At 52.2% G+C, this 23,986-nt stretch overlaps 1 gene segment (V, D, J or C); it reads left to right on the plus strand.

Moving 5' to 3' along the window:
• The first annotated feature begins 16,165 nt into the window (after nucleotides 1-16,165).
• On the plus strand, nucleotides 16,166-16,801 carry LOC127031731 (Ig heavy chain V region 3-like). The segment is given in 2 exon segments: nucleotides 16,166-16,265; nucleotides 16,359-16,801. Coding segments are annotated over 2 exon segments (489 nt in total).
• The last annotated feature ends 7,185 nt before the right edge of the window (nucleotides 16,802-23,986 follow it).

Consider the following 23,986-nt stretch of genomic DNA (forward strand, 5'->3'; position numbering starts at 1 on the left):
GGAGGTCACTTGATCTCTTTGTCTCCAACACCTTCAGCTGGCACCTTTGCAGGGGAGGGGCCCAGGACATCAGTTGCTAAGAGACAGAGTGTCAGGCATTTAGGTTGTGACGAACTGGGAATGTTCTTAATGTTTGCTCTGAATACTGTGTTGGTGTCTCAGTGTCCCCATGGCAGTTCTTAAGTATCTGGCAGAGCAAAGGGCCAGTGCACCTAAATGCCTGGCACTCTGTCTCCTAGCAACTGATGTCCTGGGCCCCTCCCCTGCAAAGGTGCCAGCTGAAGGTGTTGGAGACAAAGGGATCAGGTGACCTCCTGGCCCTGGAAAGGGGCTGAGCAGAGAGGAGGGGCTGGGAGGGGTGGTTAGTCTGGAGCTGGCTGAGGGCAGACGTGGGGGTCAGGCTCACTGACCCCCAGAATGAACCCGGCCGAGGGGTCCGGTTCGCTGTATCTACAAGCTCTGTTTTAGACCCTGTTCCTGCCATCGAATAAACCTCTGTTTTACTGGCTGGCTGAGAGTCACGTCTGACTGTGAAGTGGGGGTGCAGGACCCGGTGGCTTCCCCAGGACCCCGCTGGGGTGGACTCGCTGTGGGAAGCGCACGGAGGGGCAGAGGATGCTGAATGCTCCAAGGAGAGACCCAGGAGGTGAAGCTGTGTGAGCTTCTTGCCCTGAACAAGTCTGCTCCAAGGGAGAGGAGGCTCCCCAAAGTCCTGCCTGGCTTGGTGGGGAGCAGTTCCAGAGCATCGCCCGGTGACTCTGTGACAACTGGTGGCAGCGGTGGAATGTACGGCACCCCGTGAATGGTGCTGCTTGCAGTAAGTGACTGGGGAGCAGTAAAACAAAGGGGGGATAATGAGGACCAGGCGTGCTGAAGGCTCAGAGAGGGACAGTTTCAGGGGGCGGTTAACCTCTGGGAGTGTGTGACCAGCGAGAAGGACTGTTGGAGTAACGGGGTCCCCCTGAGGACTGCAGCGAGCAGTCTCAGGGGCGGAGGAGCTTGCCGCTGGACCCTGGGAGAGAGAAGGATTTTTGCAGTAGCAGGGTTCCCCTGGGGATTGCAGGAGCAGTCCCAAGGGCGGAGGAGTCTGCAGCTCGACCCTGGCAAAGAGGTGGTGATCACGAGAAGGGCTGGCACACCAGGGGTTCTTCCTGGAAACCATGGGAGAGCCAAGAGCACACAGGCCTGTGAGTCCAGAGCCACTTGGGAACGGTGAAGTGATGGCCTATCACCATCTCCTTGAGAAGGACGTTGTGATCCTGTGCACAAAGAGAGGGTTACGCATGGGGACGTTCACCAAGGCACAGTTAATCGTGCAGTTGGAGGAGGAGGACCACTCTGAGGAGCAGATTCCTGACCCCGATGGGGCTACAAGTGAATCTGGGAGCAGCTGGAGCAGCAGCCAGGCATTCCCAAGAATCTGGTCCCCAATCAGACGAGGGTCTTCACGATTGGGTTCCCCATCAGGAGATTGGAGACGGATGGGATGGGAGCAGAGCCTGAGAGAGTGAGAGGACCGTGAGAGAGAGCAAGAGCCCGAGGAAAAGCTGCAGGAGAAGCAGCAGCAGCGTGGACTGGTGATGGTGGAGCAGAGACATAGGGGGCTGCCCAGGGGTCAGTGGGGAAACACGCCTGCAGGGGCGAGACCCTGGGACAGAGAGAACTGTGATGGTGCAGCCCCAGATGCTGAGGGACTGTGGGACCTGGGTGAAGTTCCCTGGGGTGAAGCCCCTTGCCCTGCCTATGGCCCAGATCCCTGTGCAGACCCAGGAGGGGTCGGGCTGGCTGGTCTTTGGGGTTCTCCAGGATATCGGCTGGGAGGCCCTTTTGGGGGGTGACTGTCTCCCCATGGGACAGGATCCAGGCCCCGCTCCTGTAACGGCCGAGGGTTTGAATTCAAATCCAGGGAACCAATTGGCTAGGATGGAAATGGTCAGTGAAAATGCAAATGACCTGGCTGGCAGGGGGGAAGGCTGCAGGGCTCAGGATACCTGCCTACCTGTAACCAGCCCCCTGGGCCTGAGTGGGAGGGAGAGATGCTCCCCGCCCCCCTGCACACCGGAGAGGGGGCTCACACTGGCTCTGATGCTGTGATCAGAGCAGAGAGCTCGCTGCCTGTCCCCACTGGGACAGCAAGGGCAGCGCTGAGCACGGTGGGAGCTCAGACCCCAGCTGAGTGGGGGGACACCCAGGCAGGGCAGGTCAGCTGCCAAACAGGTTTGCCTGGTCCAGACGTGCTGCTGGGAAGTGATTACACAGCAGGGAGGGAGCTACCAGGGACGGGGCTCAGGGGGGCTGTGACCCCAGGCCCAGCCAACGATAGGGAGCAGGTTCCACTCCCTGCCCCAGCTGCTGAATCCCAGACCGAGCTGCAGAGGGATCCCTCCTTGGAGAAGCTGAGGGAACTTGCTGGCCACAGCGCTGCAAACCTCCTTGGGGAAGGCTGCAGGGACAGAGTCCTGCAGGAGAAGGGATTCCTGTACTGGGAATGGGCTCCCCAAGGGTAAGTAGAACTGGGGGGAATCGGGAGGCAGCTGGTGGTGCTCCAGGAATCCACAGGACTCTTCCCATTTGAGCTGCTGGATGGGAGGAGAGTGAGGGGACCCCTGGACCCGGAAAGGAAGGATTGGGAGAAGGGGGAAGACCCCCTGGGGGATCTCTTCCCTGAGGTGGGAGCCAATCTCCCCATCAGGTGTTCCCCATTCAGAGTCATTGGGAAAGCAACCCAGATCCTGGAGAGAGAGGTCAGGAACATGCTTGCTTTAGATGGGATCCAGCCGTTTTACAGCCCATGGGCCTCACCCATGGGGCTGATCCCCAAGGGAGACAGGATGATCTGGTTTTATGGGGGCTATCAGAAGCTTAAAGCCATCACAAGTGTCTGGTGCCGACCCCATGCCTAGGTCTGGGGAGATTCTAGACAAGCAGAGGGTGATGGAGAACTTGGCCCTGGCAGACACTGATAACATGTGCACCTTTAGCCAGACCTGGGAGGAACAGGTGTCCCAGGTGAAGAGGGGGCTGGGCTGCCTCAAGAAGGTGGGACTGACATTAAAAGCTGGAAAGTGCAAGGGGGGACGGCAGAGGTGTTGTGTCTGGGCTACAAAGTGGGAAGCGGCTGCCCAAGCCCAGAGCTGGCAAAGGCCAAGATGGGGGCTCTTAACCAAGAGAGCCCGAATCACAGACCGGAGGGCTGGGGAAAGACCCAATCCCAGCTTGAACCCCAGGGTTATTGGGGTGGCAAAGGGTGTGGGCTGCATAAACCTTCCCACCTGCGGCCTGCAAGTGCCATCAAGCACACCCGACCTAAGGGAGGGCGTGAGACTGGACCGTCCTTGTGTAACTCACACCAAGGAATGGGAGAGATGCTGGGGCATCCATGGGAACCTTGGTGGGTTCGAACTTCCCCAGGTCACTGGCTGGAGTGACCTCGCTCTGTTCGGTCTCGAAGGGGGGAGAGATGTGACGAACTGGGAAAGTTCTTAATGTTTTCTCTGAGTACTGTGTTGGTGCCTCAGTGTCCCCATGGCAGTTCTTAAGTATCTGGCAGAGCAAAGTGCCAGTGCACCTAAATGCCTGACACTCTGTCTCCTAGCAACTGATGGCCTGGGCCCCTCCTCTGCAAAGTTGCCAGCTGAAGGTGTTGGAGACAAAGGGATCAGGTGACCTCCTGGCCCGGGAAAGGAGCTGAGCAGAGAGGAGGGGCTGGGAGGGGTTGTTAGTCTAGAGCTGGCTGGGGTCAAGGGTGGAGGGCAGACCTGAGGGTCTGGCTCACTGCCCCCCAGAATGGACCCAGCCGAGGGGTCCGGTTCGCTCTATCTACAAGCTCTGTTTTAGACCCTGTTCCTGTCATCGAATAAACCTCTGTTTTACTGGCTGGCTAAGAGTCACGTCTGACTGCAAAGTGGGGGTGCAGGACCCGGTGGCTTCCCCAGGACCCCGCTGGGGTGGACTCGCTGTGGGAAGCGCACGGAGGGGCAGAGGATGCTGAATGCTCCAAGGAGAGACCCAGGAGGTGAAGACGTGTGAGCTTCTTGCCCTGAACAAGTCTGCTCCAAGGGAGAGGAGGCTCCCCAAAGTCCTGTCTGGCTTGGTGGGGAGCAGTTCCAGAGCATCGCCCGGGGACTCTGTGACAACAGGGAAGAAACCTGGTAGGACTTATTGGGATCATGCAGAGAGAAGCAGCAGCCCCCACAGGGGAGGTTTCAGGGATCTTTAGGGTCAGAGAGTGCAGGGCTGGTGGTCTTGACTGGTGGCTGCTTGTTTGGGATCCTCATTCCCCTTTCGATACATCTCCTCTCGTGCTGATGCGCCCCAGCCCTGGCACGCAAGAACGGAGCACTGAGCACACAGCAAAACTCTGAAACCCGTTTTTTTCAAAAACGCAGAAAGGGATGTCTGGGGGGGTGAGGAGCTGAGGGTTCTCACCTTTCTCTTCTGAGAACTGGACACTAATACACTCCTGTCAGGTATCGGTTCTTGCCTGTCCCTGGAAATGTGGGAGGTGAGAGCGCAGAAAGCCTGGCAGAGCGGGGCTTCTTCCAGGCCCCGCGGGCAAACCCCAGCAGCGAGTAAAGAAACTTCCCTGAGTGCGAAGAGGAGAGTCATGTCCGCTCAGGGATGTCAGGGTTGGGCCTGTAGACAGAGCATACACCATTCAGCTGCTGGGGCAACACCAAAGGGTGAGAGTCTGTTAAACCCTTGAGGAATTAAAAGCTTTTCCACTCTTTTCTTTTCTAGGAAAGAGTCTTGGGTCCCCAGACCAAGATGTGAGAACAAAAGAACAGAAGAAGCACCAGACTGGATCAGACCAAAGGTCCATCTAGCCCAGTGTCCTCTCTTCCCACCCTGGCCAGTGCCAGGTGCCCCAGAGGGAATGACCAGACCAGGGCACTCATCCAGTGAGTGACTGGGAAGGAGTTTTATCTGTTATAAGGAGGGGGATATGCAAATAAGGGTGAGAGTTTCCTGTTTAAATCTCTCTCTGCCGAGTCTGCACCATGAGACAATCTGCAGCCCACTGGGTCTGTGCAGTTACCAACCGACCCACCGGAGACCTCCCCTCCCACACCAGGGAAAATGCCTCTTTTGCTCCATTTCGTGTTCGTTGCAGCAGCTTTGGGAGGTATTTTCTCCCCTTGTATGGGTAGGGGAGTCAGCGGAATGTTGTGTTGTTGGCAATTCACACGGACATGATTTTAACACGGGTTTATTCCAGGTGTCCGGTCACAAGTCCAGCTGCTGGAGTCCGGCGGGGATGTGAAAAAGCCTGGAGACTCCCTCAGACTGACCTGTACCACCTCAGGGTTCAACATAGACAGCTACTGGATGAGCTGGGTCCGCCAGGCTTCTGGGCAGGGGCTGGAGTGGGTATCAGCAATTAGTGGAGCAACTACGCATTATGGAGATTCCGTGAAAGGGCGATTCACCACCTCTACAGACAGCTCCAAGAAGCTGATCTACCTGCAAATGACCGGCCTGAAGCCCGAGGACACCGCCCGGTATCGCTGTGCGAGAGACACAGTGAGGCGAAGCCGGGCTGAGCTCAGACACAAACCTCCCGTTGCGGTCAGCAGGGGAAGTCCCAGCTGGTTTGACACTGACAGTCCGGGCGCTGGGCGCTCACAGGAGACAACAGTGTGTTCCCTTCCTTGAAACGGTTAAAATGTTCTCGGCTCTGCAGCCAAATCTAGTGCCACACACGGCAGAGATCCAGAGGCCGGTACCTCGTGATTGCGATGGGGAGACTGACACGCTGGGTCCCATAAACTGTTCTACGCCTCACAATACAGTCTATACAGCCCAGAAAATACCAAACACTCCCCATGTGACCCTCATGTTCTGTGTGCTGGGAAAACCGGGATAAGGAAAAACACGGACCAGGACAACTATCACCGAGCAGAGGATACTCCCCCCAAACACTCCTAACCAGCCATAGAGCTGTGCGATGTTCGCTTAGAAGGCTATTAAATAGCTTCTGTACTTATCTGACTCCCTGCCTGATTTGCTGTCTCATCTCCCCTGGCCTCAGGCTGCACCTGTGCCAAAGCGCAGGGGCTGGAGTGAATGACCTCTCCCTTCCAGCCCTGCAGTTCTGTGATTCTATGATCGATCGATCCATCATCCATGGATACTACACCCCTCCCCTCCCTCAGCCTTTGCTCACAGAGCTGGGATCACACACTGCGGATAGAGTCTCTTATGTTTACAGGTGTCCAGGGAAATTAATAACCCAGTGCCCTCTTTAAAATCCTGCCATGCCTCTGTCCCTGCATCTCCCCCGGTTCAGAGCCTCCGGCTTCTCCACGGTTTGCCATTGACTCCCCATCCTTGGACATGCTCATTTCTCCACGTCCAGGAAGGCGAGATTCTGTTTCCACTAACTTGTCGTTTTATCAGTTTCCCAAGGTAAACTTTTGCCTCCTTAAAGGTCACAGGATGTCACCTGTGTTACCACAGCCTCCAAATTATTACTTCTCTGCTTTATTTCCCTCGGGTCTTTTATCAGAAATTCCAGACAACGGTTTGCAGTTTATTCAAAAATAAAACTTCTCTGAAGCGCCTCCGCCCTCCCCTTTCCCACCCATCACACTCTCGTTGCCCCTCGAAGGGTGGTAGAAGAATGACTGAGATATTTAGTTGATTTTTTATCATTTCATTGCATCTTAGGCCAAACCCTTTACATAAACCACCATGAAACTGGGAATGTAGGTAGAAGAGGTGCGAATCTATAGCAGGCTAACCCCACACACGCACACACTATAACAATCCCACGTTATTACAACTCAACTACCCGCTGCATTTGCCATTGAGCAGCCCCAGATCCGAGTGCACCGCTCTGCATTACTGTGCCAGATATGGACACCACGGGGATCCAACCTATGATAAACATACAGGAAGAGATTTCTGCTTGTAACCCTGCCTCAGTGGGTCACAACACAGCCCGGAATTGGTGGTTATTCTTTTATAAGATATACCGAACCAGCCACAAAATTAAACTCCTGTTTCACCCCAGGGGCTAACAAGAAAACATAAAGGCAGTTTCCTCAGGCATCTCAGTTCTGATGTCACCACCAAAAATCCTGGATTGAGAGACAAGTGGTTCTTTACAACCTGTCTCAGCAAATCATAAGTTCTCCTGATCCCAAAGGACCACCCGGGGTGGGGGGGCAGGTTTGTAGAAATTTTGGTGGTGCCCAAAATGCCCAGAGCTTGCCATCCCCAACTCTGCTCCCCACCTGCCTAAGGCCCTGGGAGGCAGTGTGGGTGGGGAGAGGGGGTCTGGGGGCAGGCTCTGGGCTGGGGCAGGGCATTGGGGTGCAGGCTCTGGGATGGAGCTTGGGTGCTGTGTGTAGGCTATGGGCTGGAGCAGGGGATTGGGGTACAGGAGGGCAGGGCCAGTGCAACCATTTAGGTGACCTAGACGGTCCCCTAGAGCACTGGGATTTGGGGGGCACCATTTTCTTCAGCAGCGACTGCGGTGACCAGATCTTCGGCCGCCCCGGTCACCACCGGCATTTAAGCGGAGAGAGCTGGGGCAGGGGAGAGCGGGGAGGGCCGCCTGCAGCAGGTAAGAGGGGGAGTGGCGGCACGCAGAGGAACTCCCCGTCCCAGCTCACCCCTGCCCCGCCTCCTCCCCGAGCACGCTGTGGCTGCTTCACTTCTCCTGCCTTCCAGGCTTGCGGCACCAATCAGCTTAGGAGCCGCAAGCCTGGGAGGCAGGAGAAGGGAAGCAGCCATGGTGTGCTCAATGTGCTCGTGCACAGAGCAGGGGTGAGCTGAGCCGGGGTCGGGGGGGTGCCTCAGAGCAGAGGATGGGGAGCTGCCACAAGGGGGCGCCTCAGGGCGGAGAGTGGGGAGCTGCTGTGGAGTGGGGGGTGCGTAAGGTGGAAGTTTCACCTAGGGTGCAAAACATCCTTGCACTGGCCCTGCAGGAGGGGGCGAGGGGTGCAAGCTCTGGAAGGGAGTCCGGGGGCAGGAGAGGTGTGTGGGAAGGGGCAGAGGTGCAGGCTCTGGAATGGGAGTGGAGGAGTGTAGTTCTTACCTTGGGCTCCTAGGCAGGGCAGCAGGGCCGTCTCTAGCCACTTAGGTGCCCTATGCAGCCTCTTCCCCCCACCCCCGGTGGGGAGGCATTGTCGGGCCCCAGGACTCTGTGGGGGCGGGAGGAAGAACCTGCTCCCCCACCACCACCAGGATCTGGGCTGCACTCAAGGCCTGCGAGGCCCGGGAGGCAGGAGCTGTGAGTGGGTCACTTTGGGGGGCCCCACAGGCAAGGCTGGCTCTACTGTTTTCACTGCCCCAAGCAGCACACCGAATTGCCGCCCTGAACAGCGGAGGCAGTCCATGTGTGCTGTTAGGACAGAACGCGCTTTTCCGCGGTGGCAGCAATTTGGTGACAGCTTCTGTCTTCGGCCAGAAGACAGAAGCTGCGCTGCTGCAGACAGCTGAACATAGAAGCTGCCGCCAAATTGCCGCCACTGGGGAAATGCACGTGCCACGCTAAAGGCACACCAACTGCCCCCACCGACAATCTGGCATGCTGCTTGGGGGCAGAAACACAGGGACTGCTATCCTTTGCAGATTGCCGCCCCAAGCACCTGTTTGGGATGCTGGTGCCTGGAGCCGGCCCTGCCCACAGGCCTACAGTGGCTTGGGGCATTGGCAGGAGGCCAGGAGCAGCCGGCTGTGCTTCTCTCACCCCAGCCCCAGCCCCAGCCGTGTCGCTCAGGAGGAGAGTTTTGGGAGGAGGGGTCCCACTCACTCCATACTCACCAGTGGCGGGAAGCAGAGCGCCATGGCTGGGAGCTGGAGGAGAAGAGAGGGCTGGGTCTGGGCTGCTCCGCTTTCCACTGCTGCCAGTGAGTGCAGGGTCGCTGGGAATAGAGGTGGAATCAGGAGCGGCGCCTGGGTTTTTTGCGCCCTAGGCAGGGGTCCTTCCGCACCCCGGGTCGTTGGTGGCAATTCTGTGGCAGGGGGGTCCTTCCACGCTCCCAGTCTTTGGGGCACTTCAGCGGTGGGTCCCGGAGCGAGTGAAGGACCCCTCGCTGCCGAATTGCTGCTGAGGATGGCAAAATGTCCCCCCCCCCAAATCCTGGTGCCTAGGCAACCACCTAGGTCTCCTAAATGGAAGCGCTGGCCCTGAGTGGAATGAGGTTGAGGCGGGGGGAGCAGGGAAGAAGGCTAAGTGGTGGGGCAGAGGGAGTAGTCTGGGATCCTACACACCCCTAGGGATGGCTTTGGTCCTTGCAGTGAGTGCAGCCCAGGGAGAGGGGGAGGTGGCAGCTGGGGATAGGGCTGGTTGAAGGAGCTGGTGCTGCCACGTACGCAGCATGCAGCTGCCTAGGGCACCATGAAATTTGGGGCAATTTGGCAATAATCTGTCCCTTTCTTAATGATTCCCAACATTCAGTTTGCTTTTCTGACTGCTGCTGCACATTGAGTGGATATTTTCAGAGAACTATCCACAATGACTCCAACATCACTTTCTTGAGTGTTAACAACTAATTTAGACCCCATCATTTTATATATATAGTAGAGATTGTTTTCCAACGTTTATTACTTTGCATTGATTAATGTTGAATTTTGTTGCCCAGTCACTGAGTTTTGCAAGATTCCTTTGTAAGTCATTGCAGTCTGCCTCGAACTTAACTATCTTGAATAGTTTTGTATCATCTGCAAATTTTGCCATCCCACTGTTTACCCATTTTTCCAGATCATTTACGAATATGTTGAACAGTAATGGTCCCAGTACAGACCCCTCAGGGATACCACTATTTATCTCTTTCCTTTTTGAAAACTGACAATATATTCCCACCCTTTGTTTCCCATCTTTTAACTGGATACGGATCCATGACAGGACTGCCCTCTTATCCAGTGATGGCTTACTTTTCAAAAGTCAATTTAAATCAAATAAATTTTAAAAATATATATTTGTTTTAGAAATCTAGCACTGCTATGTGTTTTGGATTAAATTTGCATTATCCTAACAAAGCATTTAATTTATTTATTCTCTTTTACATGTCACAGGTCAAAGTGAAAATGAAAAGATAGAAAACAATGCAACAATTTTTCCACTCAAAGTCCTCAAAAACCAACCAAGGTGAAGAACATACTGAGAACCAAGAATATATCAACATGTCATCTGAAGGTTCAAGTGGTATATCTACATCCAACCAGCCCGAAGCACAAATACAGCTACCTACTGAAGAAACAGTGTCTCCAAAACCTAAAGGCAGTTCCTGATGTTCGTCTGTCAAAGTGTTCCCATTTATTGAAGTTACAAAAGATGGCTACTGTTGCACCTCTTGCAAAAAAAGCGCATCAACATGCAGAAAACCTTATAAGCCCAATTTTAAAGCCAAATTTAGAAATACTTAATAAGGTTGTTAAGAATGTGGGAGACTTTACACAGTTTATATGAACAAACATAGCTGTGGCATCATACTTTCTATTTAAGCAAGACATACCACACTCTAAAACTGGAGGTCAATGTTAAGTGCATTGTCACTTGTTCATCCTGAAGTTGAACACTGGTTCTGAAGAAGACCGGAAAATGCTCACTATCTTTCTGCAACAAACTCAACTGATTGGTTAGAAGCATGCGGTGCAACAGTGAAAGACTCAGCACATTCAAAAAAATTGCATACATGGCTGATGAATGCATCAGTGCAGATGGGCATCAAGTATTAATCACTGTGTATGTTATTTTGATGTTAGGGATAGGTCAGTAGATGCATTTCCAGATGTTCAGATTATAGAAGACACATGGGCTGCATCTGTGACAACCCACGTCTTAGAAGAGTTAAATGCTTGTCAATTGGACCCCAAACACATGGCTGCTTGTGCATTTGATGGAGCTGCAAACTTCTCTGGAAGACATATAGTACAAGCTTTGCTCAGAGAAAGGTGTAACCCTAATCTCTCCTATACACACTGCAGAGGCCATCTACTCCAACTAGCACTAGTACGAGCTGCAGACTTTTCAAAAGAGATTTAAAAAGCTATAAATGTAATGTCTTCATTATATTCTTTTTTCAGAAAGAGTCCAAAAAGACTGAATATTTTGTAAGATATAGAAGATACTCTGGGACTGAAGTTCAAACCAGTCCAACTTGGGAAAACCCACTGGCTTTCTCTTGAACGATCCTTGGCTGTTGTCTTAAAATTCCAAAGCTAGTAATAACAGCTGGAGTAAAGTATCTATTGAGGTGGGATGGATTTAAGTAGTGAGGCTGGTGGTTTACTTTTGCTACTATGTTCAGAAAAGACTATTGCCATTCTCTCTCTTGTAAGTCTGCTGACAAAATCATTTGAGTCATTAAACAATGCCATTCAGATATCTGCTACAACAGTAGTAGATCTTTGTCCAGCAAGAGAAGCTACATTTGGATCAATCACAGAGCTATCCATTGAAAAAGTACTGGAAGAAGCAAAGATATCAGTCCAGAAGTTGACTAACGAAGGCATTTATATTGGATCCTTAAGTAAAGAGGGCAAGAAATGTTTGTTAAGTCTGCTGAAAAAGTACACAGACTTGATTCTTACAAATCTACAACATCTTCTAGATTCTATTCAACCTCTACATAGCTTTTTACAGATCCCTGTCCTATAAAACACTGACAACGGAGTGGAGTAAGACACTACCAGCAAAGGGGCTGCCATATGATCAGAACAGAATAGAGAATTTGAACAGAGAGTGGAATATCATATAACAAATGAATGAAGATTTGACTTCATCTTTTTTTTTATCATTATTAGTGACTTGACCCGACCTTTGTGCTATGTTTCCTGGGATAAAAGAAGTAGGAATTTGTGACTGGTTGGATCTCAGAAACCCCCTTGGGACCAGGTGTGGCAGGTTTGTAGAAATTTTGGTGGTGCCTAGAACTTGTCCCCCCTCCCCGCAAACTCCATCCTCCACCTGCCTAAGGCTCTGGGAGGGAGCTTTTGGGGGAGGTCGGGGGTGCAGGTCCTGCACCGGGGATTAGGGGGCAGGAGGGGTGTGGGCTCTGGGAGTGAGTTTGGGTGCAAATTCCAGGCTCGGGCAGGGGGTGGGTATGCAGGAGAGGGTGAGGGGCACAGGCTTTGTGAGGGAATGTGGAGGGCTGGGGTGCAGGCTCTAGGAGGAAGTTTGGGGGCAGGAGGGGGGTGTGGGAAGTGGTGTGGGGTGCAGGCTCCAGGCTGGGACAGGGGTGGGCGTGCAGGATGGGGTAAAGGGGTGCAGGCTCTGGGAGGGAGTTTGGGGATGGAGGTGCGGAGGGAGGGTGTGAAAGCTCTGGGAGGGAGGTGGGGGTGGGAGAGGGTATGGAAGGAGGGGGTTCAGGGGTGAGGACTGTGGGGTGTGGCTGGGGATGAGGGGTTTGAGAGTGGGTTCAGAGCTAGGGCAAAGGGTTAGTATGAGGGCTGGGGCGTGGGGATAAGGGTTCATGATGCAGGAGGGGACCCAGGGCTGGGGGAGTGGGTTAGGGTGCCAGAGGATGAGGGCTCTGTCTGGGGCCAGGGATGAGGGGTTTGGGGTGTGGGACGGGCTCAGGCAGAGGGTTTGTGTGGCGGGTGTGAGGACTCTGGCTGGGGGTGCAGGCTCTGGGGTGGGGCAGGGCTGGGGATGAGGAGTTTGGGGTGTGGGATGGGCTCAGGGCTGGGGCAGAGGGTTTGTGTGTGGGTGTGAGGTCTCTGGCTGGGGGCTCTGGGGTGGGACAGGGCTGAGGATGAGGAGTTTGGGGTGCAGAGAGGCTGCCCTGGGGCTGGAGTCAGAGAGTAGGACTCCCCCCACCCTCTGCCCGCTGGCAGCAGTGAGCTTTGGGGGAATGACCCCTTTCTCCCCCCCAGCAGCACACTCACTCCACACCACTGTCACTGCATGTGCTCCTAGGGCCCCTCTCACATCCAGGAAGCCCCCTTGTCTCCCCTGCAGTGGGTTCTGGAGCGGTGTGCCATTACATGTGGACCTCCTCCCCAGCTGCTGCGCCTCGCTGTAGCCTCACTGGGTGTGGGACAGTGGAGGCTGACCCTTGTCCAGCGTTGGGCAGTAGCGGTGACTGTGGGAAGGGGGGCCCTGTGCTGGTGGAGAGTCCTGCTAGAAAACAGAAGGGTCTGAGGTGGAAGGGCAGGGTAAGGGCAGCCTGTCCTGCCACTAGTGAGGGGGGCAACTAGGACCCTGTGGTGGCAGTTCATGCTGGGAGCCAGCAGAGCGGAGTCAGGGTGAAGCTGCAGGGGAGAGGCAGGGGCACTCTGCGTCTGGGGGAGATGCACAGGGACAGCAAGTGGGTCTGGGGGACAGTTGAGGGTAGGTGTGTGGGGGCAGTAGGTGGGACCGGGGGAGAGTACCAGCCCCAAACATTGGTGGAGCCCAGGCACCTTGGGCCCATACAACTCGCTGCCCCTGCTTGGGACTGCCACCTGAGCCCATTTTCCCTGCCAGCCTGGGACTTCTGAATCTTGCCTTGTTTGAGCCAGACACACTTGCCTCTCTACAGCTACACTATGGAGTTTTGACAAGTTTCAGAGTAGCAGCCGTGTTAATCTGTATCCACAAAAAGAACAGGAGTACTTGTGGCACCTTAGAGACTATCACATTTATTTGAGCATAAGCTTTCGTGGGCTACAGCCGATTTCTTCGGATGCATAGAATGGAACATATAGTGAGGAGATATATATTCACAGACAGAGAGCAGAACAACAGACTGTCTATGGAACCTAATCAGCTGTGTCTTTAAACACTGGAGAGGGGCAGATCAAATAGTACTTGTCAGGATCTGCTCTAGGCACCAGAAAAACAAGCACGTGCTTGGGACGGCATATTTCCAGGAGCGGCATTCTGGCCAACAGCTTCAAAAATTCCAGCATCAAGCCCCAGCTCTCATCAGGCAACAAAGTGCCACCAACTGCCTGGATGTGTCGGGCAGCGGCCCTCCAAGCTACAGCTACAAAGTCTGCCTGACCCCGGAGTCTGCCAAGAGCCACTTCATGTTCCTACAGCCTGAGACCCCCAAGGAACAGCGAGAGCTGCCTAGAATTCACCAGGGTGGGGCAGGAAGCCCCAAGCGGCCATAACACCGTCAGTGCCACCAGCCAGGTAACCCAGCGCTGCAGTACAGCCGGTGGGGCTCAGGGAGACACACCAGGAGAGAGAGCCATGAAACACCCCTCCAAGGATTAGTCCCACTTTCCCCTTCTTCTCTCCCTCCCCCGCCCCCTTGGAAGTGAATCTGAGCTGGGAGAAATCCTTTCATTCAGCCACAACTTTTTAAAGATAATGACCGGACCCTTTGATGCAGTGGCAGTGTGGGAATTAGCACCCATCGGACAGCGGGCAATTCTCCAGCGTGCTCCTTACCCATGTCAGTTAATGATTTGGGGAACGTCAGGCTCATTTTAAATGTCTTGCCAGAGCTAAAGGCAGTGGAGGCTGGGGAGACCAGGAAGGTGCCTTGCCAAAGCACTTAGACCTGATAATCAGTGATTTCAGCTGTAGTGGTCACTCTGTGGAGCCTAATCAGCTCTGTCTTTAAACACTGGAGAAGGGCAGGTCAAATAGTACTTGTCAGGACCGGGTCTATGCACCAGAAAAACAAACACATGCTTGGGGCAGCACATTTCCAGGAGTGGCATTCCGGCCAACAGCTTCAAAAATTCCAGCATCAACCCCCAACTCTCCTCAGGCAACAAAGTGCCACCAACTGCCTGGAGGTGTCAGGCAGCAGCCCTCCAGCCTACAGCTACAAAGTCTGCCTGACCCCAGAGTTCACCAAGAGCGACTTCATGTTCCTAAAGCTGGAGTCCCCCAAGGAACAGTGAGAAAGCCACCGAGAACTTACCAGGGTCAGGAAGGAAGCCCCGAGCGGCCAGTAACACCGTCAGTGCCACGAGCCAGGTAACCCTGCCCCTTAGAACAGCCGATGGGGCTCAGCGAGGTGCACCGGGACAGAGTGCCATGAAATACTCCCCCCCCCAAGGGTTAACCCGGCTTTCCCCCTTCTTCTCTCCCACCCCTGCCCCTTGGAAATTAATCTGAGCTGGGAGAAATCCTTTCATTCAGGCACAACTTTTTAAAGGTAATGGCCCGACACGTTGATCAAGTGGCAGCAGGATCAGCTCCAGGCACCAGCTCCTCAAGCAGGTGCTTGAGGCGGTCAAGGGGAAGGGGCAGCACATCGGGCTCTTTGGGGGTGGGTCTCTCGGTCCCTCTCAGAGGGAAGGACCTGCCGCAGAATTGCAGCCAAAGTGCCAATCGCAGCTTTTTTTTTCTCCCTCCCCTTGGGGTGGCAAAACCCCCGGAGCTGGCCCTGAGTGGCAGTGTCGGAATTAGCACCCGTCCGACAGCAGGCAATTCTCCAGCGCTCCTTACCCAGGTCAGTTAATGATTTGGGGAACATCGGGCTCATTTTAAATGGGCGAAAGGAGCAGAACGCTCAGAAGCAGCAGCCCAGCTCCTAGTAAGACTGAAATACGGAGCATGCCCAGGAAAGCCAGGGGCTGTCTCAGGAGAGAACTGTCCCCTTTGGAGGGCTGTCGCTCAGCCTCCGATCGCGGCGGCACAAACCTGGAGCCTCCTTTCAAGAGACCCCGGCGTGACGCCCGGGCCGCAAAGCACGCGGTGATTTAAGCCTCTCGAAATGCCACTCTCTGGTCTGTATTTCCCCCCCGCACATATCACAGGGGCACGAGTTACTCGGGTGCTCTGGTGGCCCACGGGGCTTTTCAGCTCCTCTGTCTCAATAAGAAATTCAGGCAGATACACCCGGCTCAGGCAGATTCAGGTACAGTCGTTGCCCAATGCTGCATCAGTACCGCACCCAGTCAAACAAAACACAACAACAACATTGCAAAGTGCAAACGTGTAAAAGCCACACACACAATGAGCTGGGTGAGAGCTGGGCTTTTTTTTCTTGGGGCAGCAAAAAATCTACAGCCGGCCCTGCTCCCAGGGGTCTGAAAATGTCAGGAGGCGCCCAGTTCCCTGTGCCCGGCGCTGCACAGACACACAAGACGGGACAGTCTGACTCCCGCACTCGGAGCCCTGGGGCGAGTCACTCAGATCACGGGCAGCAGGAGTGTGTGTCTCTTATAAAGCAGGGACATGCAAATGAGGGAGACACTTTCCTGTTTAAATCTGTGCATCTCTCTGCACAGGCTGCACCCAGAGACACAATCCGCAGCCCCTGGGTCTGTGCAGTGATCAACCAGGCCGTGAGAAATTTCCTCTCCAGCACCAGGGAAAATGGGATTTTTACTCCTCGTAATTTTCATTGTAACCACTTTGGAAGGTATTTTCCTCCTCTGAATAACTGGCAGAGTTAGAAGAATATTGTGTTACCGCTGTTTTTATACCGATATTTATGACCTGTCTTTATTCTCAGGTGCCCAGTCTCAGGTGCAGCTGGTGGAGTCCGGAGGGGATGTGAAAAAGCCCGGAGACTCTCTCCGCCTCTCCTGCAAAGCCTCCGGTTTCACCTTCAGCAGCTACAGTATGGACTGGGTCCGTCAGGCTCCTGGCAAGGGACTGGAATGGGTCGCTTTTATAAGGCACGATGGGAGTGATATATACTACCTTGATTCAGTGAAAGGCCGATTCACCATCTCCAGGGATGATCCCAAGAGTGAGCTGTATCTGCAAATGACCGGCCTGAAGCCCGAGGACACCGCCCGCTATTACTGTGCGAGAGACACAGTGACACGAAACCGGTTTGTGATCCGACAAAAACCCAGGCTGCGGAACCGCCCTTCTCCCGGCAGCCGCGCGGGGGCAGCAGTGACACACACACCGCTCCGGGCTCACACAGGAGACCCGGCACCCGGGTGAATGTAACACAAACCTCCCGGCAGTTTTAACCCTTCCGTTCCCGGGCAACGTGTCTCCCCTTCCTGCCCAGAGCCCCGCTGGGTGCAGAGATCCCCTCGCTTCACCTGTGAACCCCAATCCGGAGTGAGTCCTGTTCTAAGTCGCTCTCCCCTCGTTGAGCTGGCATGTTGGCTCCCCCAGGGCCCGTCTCTATGTCAGAAATTCAGTGGCATTTTGGCGGAGGCTCAACCGCCACCATGGTCCTTCATCTGGCGCGTGACAGACAAAAAGGTTGGGGACCACTGCTCTAGATCAAGCGGTGTCATCCAGAGGTGTCATCACCAAAATGCCTCTGAATTTCAACAGCATTTCCGTGTGTGCTTGACCACCGTCCAGGACGCAGGCACATTTTGGGGCACCATTTTGAGAACCCCTGCAATAAATCAATCTCTGCTAGATCGATCCCTATCTGGCAATCCAGCAGATAGTGAAGACCTGCCCTGAGAGGGAAAGCCACTGATCTGTCTCAGGAATGTTATGCCATTGTGTACGCTCTGGATAAGTTATGCCCATACATTTGGGGACACAGATTCCATCTGCAGACTGACCATGCTGAGCTAAAATGGCTTCACACAGTCAAAGAGACTAAGGGCACGTCTATATTACCCGCCAGATTGGCAGGTAGTGTTCAATGTATCAGAGATCAATTTATCGCATCTCATCTGGATACAATAAATGGATCTGCTAATTGATGCCAGGGCCACCCAGAGGATTCAGGGGGCCTGGGGAAAAGCAATTTCAGGGTCCTCTTCCATAAAAAAAGTTGCAATACTATAAATACTATATACTCATGGGGGCCCCTGTGGGGCCTGGGGCAAATTGCCCCACTCGCCCCCTCCCAGAAAAATAAAGGTTTAAAAAGGTATCATTGGCTCTCAGCATCAGCTAGTGCTAAAAGGCACCAAAGCTCATTAAAAGGGTTGGACATATATTTTCTATCAAAACCTTTTTTGGATCAAAAACTAGGGTTTTTTTAAAAGCAGAAAAAAATCACAAACAATGTCTGCTTTCCTTCAAAATGTGTTGTGGGATTTTTAATTGAAAAGCTGGAATTAGTCTGCCAAAACCTGAACATGGTTTGGGGTTTCAGAAGTGTGTGGCCAAATGTTTGCTACTTGCTGTGTTTGTTTAAAAAAACAATTAAAAAATTCTGCTTAAAAAGAATCTAAATCTTTTGAACCACCTCAGCTTGTGACCAAATGCCTGAGCCCCTCCAGTCAGAGATTTTCCCAGGTCTCTGATACTCTGCTGGCTTCTTGGACTCATATCTGTCTCCATAACTTTGGGTTCATTTAGGTTAGAACATAAGAACATAAGAACAGCCATACTGGGTCAGACGAAAGGTCCCTCCAGCCCAGTAACCTGTCTGCCAACAGTGGTCAATGCCATGTGCCCCAGAGGGAGTAAACCTAACAGATGATGATCAAGTGATCTTTCTCCTGCTGTTCATCTCCACCCTCTGACAAACAGAGGCTAGGGACACCATTCTTCACCTATCCTGGCTAATAGCCATTAATGGACTTAAACTCCATGAATGTATCTGTTTCCTAGAGACTGTCTCTGTCATAAACAGATAAGAAAAGTTAATAGAACAGAAGTACTTTATATCTCTTTGCCTGGAAAGGGTTAACAAGTTCAGTAAACCTGGCTGTCACTTGACCAGAGGACCAATCAGAGGACAGGAGACTTTCAAATCTTGAGGGAGGGAAGTTTTTGTGCTGTGCTGTTAGTTTTGGTTGTTGTTCACTCTGGGGGCTCAGAGGGATCAGACGTGCAACCAGGTTTCTCTCCAGTCTCTCCAATACAGGTTCTTATAAGTTCAGACTAGTGAGTACTAGGTAGATAAGGCGAGTTAGGCTTATGGTTGTTTTCTTTATTTGCAAATGTGTATTTGGTTGGAAGAAGTTCAAATTGGTATTTTGCTGAAAGGATTTTAATTTGTACTTGTATACTTAGGCTGGGAGGATGTTCCCAGTGTCTATAGCTAAAAAACCCTGTACCTGTTCCATTTTTTTTAATTTACAAAGATAATTTTTATTGTTTTTTCTTTTTTTAATTAAAAGCTTTTCTTGTTTAAGAATCTAATTGTTTTTTTATTGTGTTGAGACCCCAGGGGACGGGGTCTGGATTCACCAGGGAACTGGTGGGGAGAAAGGAGGGAAGGGGGAGAGAGAGGCTGATTTCTCACTGTGTTAGGATTACTTTCTCTCTCAGGAATAATTTGGGAGGGGAAGAGAGAAGGAGGGGGGAAGGTGCATTTTCCTCTCTGTTTAAGATTCAAGGAGTTTGAATCACAGTGATCTTCCAGGGTAACCCAGAGAGGGGAAGCCTGGGAGAGGCAATGGTGAGGGAAAGGGTTTACTTTCCTTGTGTTGAGATCCAGAGAGACTGGGTCTTGGGGGTCCCTGGGCAAGGTTTTGTGGGGACCAGAGTGTACCAGGCACTTAAATTCCTGGTTGGTGGCAGCGCTACAGGTTCTAAGCTGGTAACTGAGGTTAGAGGAATTCATGCTGGTACCCCATCTTTTGGACACTACAGTTCAGAGTGGGGATTATACCATGACAATCTCCATGGGGTACTTCACAAACTGGAGATGGTTACTGTGGGTTTGTTGTAGTAGAACTTATGTACATACTCCACAAACTGAACATTTGAGCTTGTTCCAAAATCTGGGATGAGCCTATGTTATGAAAACTGAAATGCTCAAAATAGCACATGGGTGTGAATGGACACAGGGTGCTAAAATTCAATTAACCCAGGGGTTCTCAAACTGGGGGTCAGGACCCCTCAGGGGGTCACGAGGTTATTACTGAAGGTCCCAAGCTGTCATTCTCACCTCAAACCCCGCTTTGCCTCCAGCATTTATAATAATGTTAAATATATTAAAAAGTGTTTTAATTTATAAAGGGGGTAGAGTCACACTCAGAGGTTTGCTGTGTGAAGGGGGTCACCAGTGCAAAAGTTTGAGAACCACTGAATTAACCCCTCTGGAGCCTCGGGGAATGCAGGGGAGGGGGGTCTCCCTTGGTAGGGTTGGGAAGGAGGTAGGTGGTGTAGGATATTGCTCTTCCCGTGTGATCCCTCCCCCATGGCTCTATCACTGTTAAGCTAAAGTGGCTAATTTTCAATGAAGCTACCCTCCCCTGACATGACTCTCCCTATGGCACTGAAATTAAATGTAGACTATAATTTGACATTTGAGAAGTGAAAGGGATGGGAGCCCTAAGAGAAAAGATAACAGCTTGGTTCTTCGTGTTAAATAGCTGTCTGAAAGCTTCAAATTGCCGAATGAGCTTTAGGGTAGGGAAGGCAGTGCCTCCCCAAACAGCCTGGCCCTGCTCCCTATCTGATCCCCACCCACTTCCTGCCCCCTGACTGCCCCTCTCAGAATCTCTGACCCATCCTGCTCCTTGTCCTCTGACCGCCCCCTGAAGACCCTCCCCAAACGCCCGCCCCAGGACCCCACGCTCCATGTACCGGCCCGGTCCCTGTCCATTGACTGCCCCGATCCCCCGCCCCTGCTGAGTCCGGACAGACCTCCTGAATACCCACAATCCAACCCCCCATTCTCCACCCCCTGACCGCCCCCCTGACCTCTGCTCCCTCCCTGTCCCCTGACTGTCCCCAGGACTCCCTACCCTTTATCTAGGCCCCCCATTTGTGGCCCCCTTACCATGCCATTTACCCCCACTTCCCCGCTCTTCTGGAGCCTCAGCGTGCGGCATCCAGGAGCGACCCTGGACAGCGCTGCAGCGCCGTGGCTCCAGCGGGACCTGAGCTTCGGCAGCAGCTCACAGGCCCACCCCCTTACCACAGACCCCACCCAAGCCTCGCTGCTTTAGCTCTGTCCAGGGCCGCTCCTAGTGTGCTGAGGCATTGGGGAATGGGTGGAAGGGGGGGAGCCTTTGACATTCTCGTGGGGGCCCCTGCAGGGCGTGGGGAAAATTGCCTCACTCCCCTCCACCCCTCCGTGGCCCTGTCACCCTCATCACTTCCTCTTAGATCTCAAAGCACTTTACAGGGAGGTCAGCACCATTATCCAGGTCTCTGGTTGCTCATTGATTCATGGATTCCAAGGCCAGAATGGACTATTTGAACATCTAATCGAACCTCCACAAGCCAGAGAACTTCCCCGAAAATAATCCCTCAGGCAGATCTCCCAGGGAAAAAACGTACAGTCTTGCTTAAAAAATGGTCAGTGATGGAGAACACACCAGGATCATTGGTGAGTTGGTCCAATGGCCAATTATTCTCACTTAGATATTTGCACCCTATTTCCAATCTGAATGTGTCAAGCCTCAGCCTCCAGCCTTTGATTCCTGTTATACCTTTTGTCTGTTAGATTAAAGAGCCCAGGATTAAATATTTGCTCCCCATGTAGGAGCTGATCCGATGTCAATGGCAGTCAAAGCCACGTTCCTTCTCAGTTCAGGGGGGGTTTGGGTCTGAAAGTTACACAAATTCTTCGCCCACCCCTCCGAATCAGAGGATAAGAAATTTGATCATTCAGGGAAGAAGTTTGTGTGTCTTATAAGGAGCAGGATATGCAGATAGGGGTGACACTTCCTGTTTAAATCTCTCTCTCTCTGCCCAGGCTGCACCCAGAGACACAATCCACAGACCCCTGTGTCTGTGCAGTTATCAGCTAATCCCTTCTGAGCCTTTCTCTCCAACTCCAGGGAAAATGAGACTTTGGCTCCATTTACTGTTCCTTGTAGCAGTTCTGGAAGATATCTTCGCCCCTGAAAAACACTGGTGGGGCAAGGGAGCAGTCTATTATCGCTATTAATATTAATATGATTTATAATATCTTTCTATTCCCAGTTGCCCGTTCGCAGATCCAGCCCCTGGACCCCCAAGTTTATGTGAAAAAGCCTGGAGACTCTGTCCGTCTTTTCTGCAAACCCACCCTCAGCAGCTACTGGATGAGCTGAGTCCGCCAGGCCCCTGGGCAGCGACTGGAGTGGATCGGGGAAATACACCCAACTTCAACTACCATCACCTACGCCCAACCCTTCAAGGGACGCTTCACCGTCTCCAGGGACAACCCCAACAACCTGCTGTATCTGCAAATGACCATCCTGAAACCTGAGGACACCGCCCGGTATCACTGTGCTAGGCACACAGTGAGCAGATTAAAGCTATTAAACAAGGAACAAAAACTGAGCTGAAATGCCACTTTACCAACACACTGCAGAGGGCAACAGTGAACTACAATTAAATACTGATTTATTAAATTATTTAAGGCATAAGTATTAAAGAGCAAGTTTGTGCACATATCAGCATGTAAATATTTAGGGATTTCTATGTGTTTTAGTGATATGAGACAAATATTCTTTCTGATCTTGAATAGCTACTGGCATTACCGAGAATTAAGTGTAAAGTTAAATCCAGGGCACCACGAATTGTGCTGAACTGGAAGTGGTGTCCTGCACAGGGATGGGGTTACGCAAATGCTTAAGTGCTTTCCTGAATCATGGCTTAAGAAATTATTCTAGGATCTAGATGAAATCACGAATTAACTTGAATCTTTGAAAATCATCTCCTGACCTACTATCTCCCTTAAACTGTTTGGAATAGCTCAACCCCAGACTGCTGTGGGATTTTACATAATATTTACAAGAGATTGCCCCCACTGAAATGTTGCTGAGCTGTGCCTCTGATCGCACTGTATCTCATCTGAGAAACAACATGCCCTCAACCCATTAGAGAGTTTCCTCCCTATTTTCAAAGGAACCCACCGTTGTGAGGTTTCCAACTCTCATGGGATATGAGAAGTTACATTGCTTATTTAAGACCCTTTAAAAGCTCCCCTGTATCAGAATGCATCAACACAGGGACATGGCTCAGATTCTAAGGTCTATGTATTACTGTTATTTTTTATTATTTTATCCAGCGTTCCCACAGAGACTTTCATTTAGTTTTTTGACTTTTTTATCTGTATCATTCCCTATATACAGTGGGTGTTGAAAATAATATTGACACTAATACTAAGAAGGAGAAAAGTGAAATAACTTCTGTGCAACAGATTTTTTTACAATTAGTCCCACTCAAAGCAACTGGAGTTCTCTGTCACTTACAGGTACAAATACGTGCCCGGTTATAATCCAAGGCTGGAGATTCTTTCAGATACTGACTGTCCATTTTCACTGTATGATTTAGCAGAGTTTAGCTCTTTAGGGCTTCTGGGCTACAACATTCAAAGCGGGCTGGGGGTACCCACACCTAACTCCCATTCATTTTAAGGTGCTAAACTAATAACAATTCTGTCTAGTTGTCCAGCATTGCAAGGAAGAGTTTCAAACATAGGTGGTGGAACTAGGGGTGCTGCTCCAACCCTGGCTTGAAGTGGTTTCCCTCATATTCAGGGTTTCCAGTTGGGTTCAATGTCTCTCAGCACCCGCACTACACAAATTGTTCCAGAACACCTGCTTTCCAATGCCTGCCTCCTCCTTCTCATAGAAGAAGAAAAAAATGTTTTCAGGTAGTAGTAATAGCACTAAACCCTAGCGTTTATATAGCGATTTCCAGCAGGAGATCTCAGAGCACAGTCACAAAGGAGGGCCGGGGTCTCTATCTCCATTTTATAGAGCGAAGAGACATATCTAGAGCAACCCAGCAGACCAAGGAATGAACAGCCAGTGTCCCATGGCCCAGCCTAGCGCTCTGTGCACTGGGACACACAGTGGCAAGGACTCACAGACAAAGAACAGACAGAGCTCAGCGGCAGCTGAACAATCGATGGTGCATTTTGCCTGTCAGGCAGCGAGCAACCCTAGAGATCACTGCAGAAATGAGCCTATCATAGTGACTCTAACTCTCCTTCTCCCCCCCCCCCCAATATCTTCTTCCTCCGAACCCGTCTCCGGGAGGGAGGGCAGAGTTTAATGAGGGCTGCGGTCTGGGGTGTGATTTTTAAAGAGAGGGAGATGCAAATTCAGTGTCTCAGGGACCTGCATAAATCTAGTATCCTCCTGGACGGCAGAGTATGAACGGGAGCAGGCCAAGATCTTGCAGTTACCATCGGAAACCCCTCCAGCGTCAGCAGCATGATATTGTGGCTGAATCTTCTCTTTGCTCTAGCGGCCCTTCCAGGTAATTCTCCCCTCCCTCGCCCCCAATACCGGTGAGAGACTCCAGGGAAGT

This window comes from Gopherus flavomarginatus, chromosome 11 (assembly GCF_025201925.1).
Source record: "Gopherus flavomarginatus isolate rGopFla2 chromosome 11, rGopFla2.mat.asm, whole genome shotgun sequence".
In the NCBI taxonomy this organism is placed as follows: Eukaryota; Metazoa; Chordata; order Testudines; family Testudinidae; genus Gopherus; species Gopherus flavomarginatus.